The following is a 10226-nucleotide window of genomic DNA, read 5'->3' on the forward strand; positions in this document are numbered from 1 at the left end:
TATTGCTGGGTCAGTTGCTGATAATAGGATGCTACATGTGACTTGTGACATATAACTTATTGAGGAAGACACAGCTGTGAAAAGGTTAGTCTCCATCACCCATTTGAATCACGATTAACGTCTTTTGCACAAGAAAATATTATGACTAGATATTTAAACAGCATGAGCGGCATTGTTTTCCAAGAAGTCACAGTGCAGAAGTTTGAAGTCAGCATAGTGTCTCTTTATAATCAATGACCATATCAGATCATTCAAAAAAAGCAAGCCATTTTTTTCATGATAATCTAAGTTTGTTGTTCAAAAATGTACTAAATACTTTTCAATTCATTAAAACATGATTGTGTATGTGTTTGACAGAGAGAGTGAGTGAGTGAGTGAACAAGAGCGACAGAGAGAGAGAGAGAGAATAGGTTGATTTGCATATTATTGTACTTTTTTAGCTTTAGCAGAAGAAATGTTTAAGTGGTTAAAATAAAGAACACCCTTGTGATATGACCACTTTCAAGGCAAGACAGCTGTTTGCGAGACTATTCTCATACATTTTTTCAGTCCCACTTTTGCATGTTTGCTTTATAACTGTCAGGTGAAACAAATCAACATCACAGTTTAATGGTAAAGTGTATGTTACACAAACATTTGAGGTGCAAGAGTTTATATACATGTCATACAGTATAATTACCGGGACTGTACAACACATTGAGTATATGAGTACATATACATCACACAATAAAACACAATTGTACACAGTTTGGAATAAAATCTACATTTATTGATGACAGCAATTTTCTTTAGGCCTTTTACAGATACACTAGTACCCAGTGAGTTGCCAATACAATATAAGCTAGAATATAGACCATTATAATTAGCACCTCTAGACACAACTGTCCATGAATAGCTTTGACCTTCTTGCTGATATAGCACAATAATATCTTTCTACACACAAGGAATACACTTCTGTACAAAAGTATGATACTTGGCTTATATTTGTTAGGAAAAATTGGTTGGTGTGTGCGAGTGGGGTGTTGAAATAATAAAAATGTTTCAACAACACATTTTAAAACTTGGACAGTGTTACCCCATAAGAAAAACAGGAGCTCTCTAACAATACTTTCAGCCATGTTCTTCTGTTCTTGTTTCTTATTCTGCATGTTTGTGAAGCAACTGGTTTAATTCCAAGATGTACAGAGACTCAGATTTGATGTGAAAATAAGGCAATAAAATCACTTTTTACAGAGAACTACCCCCTCTAGCAGCAGAACCCAAACATTACAGTACAAGGGCAGCAAAATGTAATTAAAAATGGCTGTCAGCAAAACTCAAAATTTTAATACAATACATGGTTATGCTTATTTTTCCCACTTCTGTAAGCAACGCAAAATGATGAGAAAACAAACCAAAAAAAAAATGACAGATTTATAATCTAAGTAAATAGACATCCCTCGCTTTAATCCAGCTACTTTTTACAGTTTCAAGAGATAATCAAGAAATTATTTTTCCTTATTGCAAAGTGCGAAAAGCATTTCGAAGGGATGCTGAAACTTCTCTATTTGGTCTTTCAGTTTACAAGAAATAGCTTGTGAATCAGCAATAAAGTCTTCATTTGAGACTATAAGACATGATATCCGTTCATATTTCACATTTAGGGCATCAATCATTTATTTCTGATCATTTATGCAATTGTTCCCAAATGCTAATTTCACACATTATATCTCCAACAAATAGCAAGTTAAAAACAGCCATTTTAAAGTGCCTAATGAATAAACAATGTCATTAAAAGTGGGGATGCAAATAACTATATTACAATACAGAATACTAAAATATAGGGATTTTTATCAAATTAATACTGCACAAGACAATAGGTCATGCTACTTAGGTTCAAAAAACATTTCTGCGCTTCAAGTTAAGACCCAATACCATCATGTTGGTATCTTTGCTATGACAACCAAAATCTCCAGCTATTCATCAATAGCAGCACCATTTATCCAAGCACATTCAATATCACTTCACTGCTATTATTAGCCTCCAGACAATTCACTAGTGTATGTTCGGTCCACTTATACATTTAAGGCTAACAACACCTCTAAACAAAAAAATACCAATGCAAAATATACTTTTGATTATCAGCACATAAACTCTGAAATGACAATAGAACAACATCCCCATCTACACAACTGGTAAGGAGCACAGACTTTCCAAAAGGCTGAATAATTTCCATTGTCAAGGTCTAATCTGAAAGTCACTATTATCATGTTTTGGCTCAATATATTAGTCAAATAACACACAGTTTGGTTTCTGCTCCAATTCCTCTGATAGTCAGCAATCATTTTGAACTTACTCCAACATCTGACTATTCTAATCCTCTATCTGTGTAACCCACACATATTTATAAGGTGCCTTAAAACTTCACAGGATGGTGGAACAGTACATAACACAATAAAACGGTTATGAACTGGGAGTGCTAAAATAATTTTAATTGGCATATCAAATGATATTAGCAGTTCAGACAGTCTTATAGTGTTTCATAAAACACTTTGTTTTTGTGTGCTTTGTCAAATTAAAAAAGTACACAAGACATAAGTTGTTTAACTGAAAAAAAAAAGAAAAATATAACTTTTTTTCACACTTAACTGGAACAGATTAATTGAACATACAGTCAATATTGTGACACACGTGTTTTACAAGTGATTGGAGTAACAGCCGTATGTGCTGTAAATAACAGTGCAAAATTAAGGAATCAATTCAAGATATTTAACGTTGGCCACTTAATGGTCGATACATATGATTACATTATGTGGAACTTCAAACAATCTTAACCAAACTTATCTAACTTCCACATAAGACCTAATACATTGAAGGATTCCCAGGGACAATCAAATTAGAAAGTAGAGCGTGCATACTGAGGACAACAGACTTCACTTCAACACTGAAATATCACAAACTAAAGCAACAGTCACCAGCTTAAACAAAACACTAACTCTGGAGACTAGCCTTACAAGCAATGCCAGATAGTTTAGTCTAACAAACCTTTGTTCAGAAACAAATCCAACCATTTATCATGACGATGCTATCCTTTCCATTTTAATGAAAAGCCAAAGCTACAGCTAACAATTACACAGACCTCATACGCTCCAATACTAGAACTACAAACCATTTCCAGGTTCACATTGTCCTGTGCAGTACTATCAAATCCATAGTAATGCCAGTGTTGAATGCTACATAAAAAACTCACACGATTACATGAAAGTGAACACAAAGAATAGCACTGGCTAATTAAGAAAGAAGAATATTTGGTTTTTGAGGCTCTCGAATAAAATATACTATTACAGACAGAAAGAAAGATTTGTTTTATTAATAGCCACTAAAATGTAAAAACTGCCTTTACTTCTATCTCTCTCTAACAGAGAGATTAGCAAACATAACAAGGACACACTTGGAAGAAGATATCAAAGGAAAATCTGACAGAGACATAACGAAGTACCATTGACTCCAAAATTTCATATTAGCAGAAGTAGCTGGCCCGAATAAAAGACAGTATGACACACTATTTAAAATACATTTTAGTGCTTAAAAGGGGTTTCTAAACACAGTAGCATACTGATATATGGTATAATGAGTAAGTTTACCCACTAGTGGAATGCACAACTAGTTTAGAAATGAATCTTTAGTGTACATATAACTAGGCATATTTTTGGACAACTGATCACATTAACAAAGATAATAATTATATGCAAGTATGGTTCCTATTTGACTCTTCCCTGATTCGAGATCAAGAAGAGCATCAAGAAGGAAAGATGTTGTCCAATCTATCCATTATGCCAGCTATACAGGACAGGACAAAACAAGTTACGATCACTGTGAACATACAAAAGGACAGCTACAATGTATTACATTATCTATACAATATAAGATTTCATAAGATGTGAGAGAGAGACAGGACGCCAGATTCTGTCTCACAGGACCCTTTGCTACATGAGAAGTACCTCTGAGTTAATATGAAAAAGAGACAAGAACACAGAACAGTAGAACAGTTAATTGTTACTGGAGTCCACTCTTCCAGAAGGGAACAAGGGTGGTAGAGAGTGCAGGTGAGAATGAGGAGGGAATTCACCCACTGACCGAAGCATCGAAGAGGAAAAGGAAGCAACAGAATGAGGATGAGAACTAATATCTCTAATTGCTGCTGGCCCCACTGGAATCGAGGACACCTGATTGGCTGAGACCTCCATTTGATTAGGCATGGAGGCAGAGTCAAATTCTTGAGGAGGGTTGTCAGAGGTCATAGGGTTACTAACCTGGAAGCACTTTTCTTTGTGGGCTTTCAGCATGTTTGAGAAGCGGAATCGTTGCCCGCACACGTCGCAGGGGTAGGGTTTCTCCCCAGTGTGCGTGCGACGATGGCGCTTCATGTTGGGCCGGCTCGTAAAACTCTTCCCACAGATTTCACATATATACGGCTTTTCTCCTAAAAGAGGCAGATGGACATTAATACAAAACAGATGGTGTAAAATGAACGGAACAAACAATAAGATATACGCGAGGACATGTGTGAATCACCTGTATGAGTCTTCATATGCTCATCAAAGTACTGCTTCATGTTGAAGTCCTTGCCACACCACTGACACATGAACTGTTTGTGGCCAATGTGGATGCTCATGTGAGAACGCAACTGATACTTATACTGGAAGCGCTCGCTGCAGTTCTGCAAAGGATCAAAACAGGAAAAAAAAAAAATCCTTACCTTAAGATTCATCATGGATCAAAAATATATCCTGGACCAGAACAGTTAACTCTGAGTGAATATGCAGTTATTAAGAACAGTTTTCCTAACCTCACACTTGAAGGGCTTCTCTCCTGAATGCTGGAGGGAGTGCACCTTCAGAGACATGCTCCTTTTGAAAGACTTGCCACATGTCTCACAGGTGAATGGCATCTCCTTTGTGTGGGCTAGAGAAGTCAGACAGGTTCATTTAGATGTATTAATTAATTAAACATAAGTAATACATATTAATTAATAACTCATTAATTATAACTAATTAATTAGTGTAAACTGATTGGTTTCAAGTCCTCTGAACACCGTGGCACTCCACTCATAAAAAGATCTACATTTTAACTCATTAATTGAAACTAATTAATTAGTGCATAGTGATTAGTTTCAAGTCCTCTGAACACTGTGGCACTCCACTCATAAAAAATCTAAATTTTAACTCATTAATTGAAACTAATTAATTAGCGTATAGTGATTAGTCCTCTGAACACTGTGGCAATCATAAAAATTCCAAATTTTCACTCACCAACCATGTGTTTGCGTACATGTGCCATGGTATAGAACTTCTTCTCACACACCTCACAGGTAAACTTCTTCTCTGCATAACCATGAACAATCTTATTGTGCTCGTGTAGTGACCAGAGCTTCTTGAAAGCCTTCCCACAAGTGAGACACTTCAAAAGAGACATACATAGAAAATGTATGTAAGCTTGATAAAAAGCTACAAATATACCACACTTTCATACCAAAAATCTCAGTGAAACCCCAACGTGTACCTGTATGCTTTTCTCACAGTCAGTTTGATGGTGCAACAGAAGTTCACTCTCCAGCAAGAAGCGTTTCCCACATTTGTCACAAATCTGCATACGATTGTGAGTCACATTCATATGCTTCTCCAGATACCAGCGGTTGTTGAAAATCCTTGGACATTTCCCACATGGAAAGTGCTGTCTTTCCTCCAGCCGAACCTTCTGCCCTTGGGTCTCCTGATCCGCACTGCTCCCACCGTGACCTCTGTCCTGCCTAACCCTCAAACTGGCTCTCATGGAAACAGTTGCCATGGTATCCCTTGCAGCCCTGGTTTGCCGCCGAGGTCGTTGAGACAAGAAGTCTGGTATTGTGAGGTTTCCATGTGTTGCTGCTACATGTTCCTCCTCACTAGTGCCTCCATGTCTTGGGTCATCTTCTTCACTCTGATTGTCCTCTTGCTCCTCCATGTTTACATCATTGTTTTCTTCTATCTCCTCCTCATCATCATCAACGTCTCTATTGTTCTTTCTCTCCCCTCCAGGCCCCTGCTGCCCAATGCTTGATGGTGTTGCTGTGGGGGAAGATTTCCCTTCTGGGCCTTTAGACACATTCAAGGTCTGATTGTTCAAATTCAGTTCCACAATGATCTGCTCTCGATTGAATGAAGAATGATCATGATCTTCTGATTCTCTCACCCCTTCTATTTTCTCATCAGCTTTGCAAACTTCCCGGTCCTCTTCGCTCTCCTCATTTTTGAAATACTGCTTAGTTTGAACACTCACTGTATGTCCAGACTTTCCTACGCCATCTCCAACATGCACTGCATACAGGTTTCCTCCGCTTTCCTTCCCATAGATTTTGGCACTAGATGGGTCAGCTTCCTGTTTGATGTCCACATAGAGACTAGAGGTTGTTGAATTGCTATTGCCATTGATCCATCCCTGAGTGCTGGCACCCTGCTTTGCCATGTCCACACTGGGGATGATACTCAGAGAGCCTCTGCTGATAAGCTCAGTACAGGTGGAAGCGATGTTACTCATCTGAAGGACTGTGGCAGCTTTGAGGACGTCCTGCGCGTTGCAGCTGTTAACCAGCAGCTTAGAGGTGTAGATGAAGTTCAGAATCTGTTGCAGGCCTTGTGGCTTAAGGGCCTCAAGAGAAAGCTCCACACGTTGCAGTTCCTTGCTTGAGGCAAACAGAGAGTGAAAGAAGGGGCTATATGCTGCCAGCACACCCTTGTGTGCCTGGAAAGAGGTCTTGTGGCGCAGAAGCACGATGTCCACGTCACACAGGTCTGGCTGGAATAGGCGCTGCTCATTCAGCCTGTCCATTAAAAAGGTGAAGTGTAGTGCCACATCCTCGACCAGTGAGAACTCAGCAGAGGGCTGGTCAGCAGTCTTCTCTACTATGAGCTAAAAGACGACAGCAGCAGACATCAGCAGATACACACCAGCACACATTCACAAATATCATTCAAATCAACTCAGCAACACACTGTAAGATGCTTACAAGTGAGAACTAGAGAGACAAATATAGGCCTAGCTTATATTTTGCTCACTATCAGTTTAGCTCAATTAAAAGAGAAGGTTTAACCGGCTATTGACAGCCATCTGGCGGAAACTCCCGATGTTATTCCGTAATACAATTTATTGCTCTTTGTAGAAAACTTAATGGAAAACAATGGCCATTCAGCTTTTTCCACCTCTGGCCTGTCCCAGATATTAACCCAAACTTCCAGATGTGAGGGGGGTTATGGGATTATTCTGCAGTGCCATCCAGCTGCAGCGGCTTTGAATAAAGACGTCCTCAGATACACCCAGTTCCAAAACCAGCCTCTCTACACGCTACCTTATCTCTACTTTACAAATACTTCGCTTTTACACGGCAGAGTTTGCAGAGATGTGAATTCATCTGACATCTGATATTGTTGATCTGACAAGATTAAGCTTCCAAAAGCTCACATTAAGAGTTTTAAAAACTACAGTCACATTTACTTGTGACTACCAAAATCCTTTCTGTATGAATATTTGAAAACACATAGAAATAAAGCTTCAGTGTGCTTCATGAGGTCAAGGTTTCCAACTTTGGTGCTCTTTGTGAGAGCTTTATTTTTTTATTGTTTTATTTCTGTGCAATAATGAAAACTAAAGAAACTGTGGATGTGCCATAGAAATAAAGTAATGTCATTAAAAAAGTAAAAAAAAAAAAAAGTGTAATACTAAGAAGAATCAAATGAATACCATGTGTAACTAGGTGCAAATACACACCAAGACCAGACTTCTTTTTAGTTGGCGACTGGACACCTGACAGTCAAGATTAGTTTAGTAAAAGGATTTAAAATGCAAGTAAGAACTCATCCGACAGTCCTTGTAACTTTGCCATATGCAGGGCTATTTGTGGTAACTAACCATAAATAACCAATTCAGTAAAACACATCCACAAAAAAGTGCCTTGTTAATACGTAAAAACATTTCAAATTAAACCATAAGCAGGCAGCTCAGGGTTAATTTACTGATTTCAACATGCCAGCATTACTTAACTGTACATCATGAATTCATTCAAAACATAAGGATGGCATCACAAAAGAAAATTCTATTTTTATGTAAATTGTAATTTAATGATGTCCAATGTAAGACAATCAGGAAATATGAACACACAGTATCTCACTGGGTTTTTTTTTTCTTTTGGTTTTTTTTTCTTCTTTTTAATCTATGCTCCGTTTTTTCCCTGCATCACTGCACATTTCTAACATCAGAAAGTTTGCAGCTGACAGAGATGTAGCAGACGATTCACTTTACACTTAAGAAATTCATTTCACCAAGTAAACAGCCATGACATCCACTCTGACAAAATGTTTACCAGTTTAGAGGCCCGAGACGCAATTCTCAAATTTGCAAGACATCAAAATGACAGCAAATAGGCGATCATAAAACAAGGTGTGCTACCATTGTGATCCACTGTTCTCTGCCGCGAAGGAGTGCTGATTCCCCTCCATATGATTTAAATTATTCTTCGCCATGAAAACACTTATCTTTCACATTTAAACGATGTATATTTCTTTGGACATCTGAGCCTTTTCGCCATGTTTGCATGTAGAATGATACGATAAGCGCAGCGTCTGCTTTTTAGCCGAAGGAACTGGTGATTGGAGCTCCAAAATCATATGGGGCGTTTTGTCTGGAGCTTTAAAGCGACAGGGACGTGATAATCCCCGGATTTTTGTGTAAATATTAACACAGTTCTTTGTCTCTGCATGGAATACGAATGAAACATCTGAAAATCAGCGAGACAACCTAATACAACTTCAACAATTTGTTCAGAGTGACCCCGAACACTCGTGCACTCACACAACACTAGACATTCAGGGTCAACGAGTCCATGGAGAAGTTTAACCGGTTCAGCAGATCCCTGTTCTCAGCGGAAGAGCGATATGTATATCCACACGGGGGAGCTACAATACCGCTATCGCTTGCGCGTCGTTAAACGTTATTTGCCTAATTTTGACTGTGACGGAAGATTCAATCCTGCTAGAGAAGCTGCACCTGTCGTGGAGTTTGCTTGGAAATAATGCAGCCAGTATAGGTTCTTTGGAGAGATTATGTCATCAACATTATTAGGAGAACAATTGAGTTATGTGTTATGTCTCCACGTCGTCTTTGATGTGCCAAACATGCAAACATTCACGAAGTACTTAAAGTAAATTATCCCATTTCTAACTATGATTTCTTATTCATCTTGTCCCAAAGCTAACACTGCTAACGAACATTAACTCAAAACAGGTTGCAATTAGGTACTTCGCTGTTATATGACGTTATTTGACAGGAAAAGAGAACTGGTTCCGTTTATTGGTTACAAAACAGTCTTGGTATAAACTGAACAATGCTTTATATCATGTTGTTAACACCTCTTGTGAATGTGAATTTCTGTTAACAATATGATGGCTCAACGTAATAAAAGGTCTGGAACTTGAAAATGAGGTCGGCACACCTCATATTCATCAGTGATGCAGCTTTGCCGGCTTGATGAAAATTCAGAACAAAACGTAAGCTTTTACAGACAGTGCCTAAAGAACTGTACCACAGACATTTGGTAAAACATAATCTTTTTTTTTAAATTGACAGGTTGCATAGTTCAGATAATGGGCTAATTTTAAGCGTTGAATCATTTTTGAATCAGGGGTGCTTGTGCAGAGCTGGCTGGTGTTGAGAATTGGGTTGAGAATCACTGTTTTGGATGTCAGATAAGCACACATACATTCTGTGCACACACATTTTTTAAAAACTGTTATTCATATTTAATATTTTATTGTCTTTCCATATGTTAATGACTGAATTTTTGCTTGTAAATTTCTGAGTTTTATGTCTCTTCACTTTCAGAAGTAAAAAATGAATGAATGCTAAAGTTGTATCTTTAAAAACAAGATCATAAATGAAGACCAACAATAGTACTTTGCCTTGTCTCTGCTGAGGTGATGTAAGGGATGTATTTCAAATGTAGAATCTCTCTCTCCCTCTCTCTCTCCCTTTTAACACTCTCTCTTCCTCTCTCTCTCTCTCTCTCTCTCTCTCTCACACACACACACACACACACATACGCATGCATTAAGTATTACAATAACAAAGCTGCCTTCTCTCACAATAGGTCTTTAATACTTTGTATACATATCATTTACACCAGTGAAATCTTTGTCAAGGAGTGTGCAGCTTCATTG

General features: G+C 38.1%; 1 protein-coding gene across 1 annotated transcript; it reads right to left on the reverse strand.

Moving 5' to 3' along the window:
- Positions 1–3830: 3830 nt before the first annotated feature.
- zbtb47a (zinc finger and BTB domain containing 47a) lies at positions 3831–8549 on the reverse strand. The gene is made up of 6 exons (XM_030775255.1): positions 8461–8549; positions 5542–6927; positions 5292–5439; positions 4829–4944; positions 4555–4699; positions 3831–4462 (listed from the first exon to the last, which is right to left on the reverse strand). The coding sequence occupies exons 1-6, from the start codon at positions 8461–8463 to the stop codon at positions 4029–4031; spliced, it is 2232 nt and encodes a 743-aa protein (XP_030631115.1). The 5' UTR covers positions 8464–8549; the 3' UTR covers positions 3831–4028.
- Between the last annotated feature and the right edge of the window lie 1677 nt (positions 8550–10226).

The sequence above is a fragment of the Chanos chanos genome, chromosome 5 (assembly GCF_902362185.1).
Source record: "Chanos chanos chromosome 5, fChaCha1.1, whole genome shotgun sequence".
NCBI lineage: Eukaryota > Metazoa > Chordata > Actinopteri > Gonorynchiformes > Chanidae > Chanos > Chanos chanos.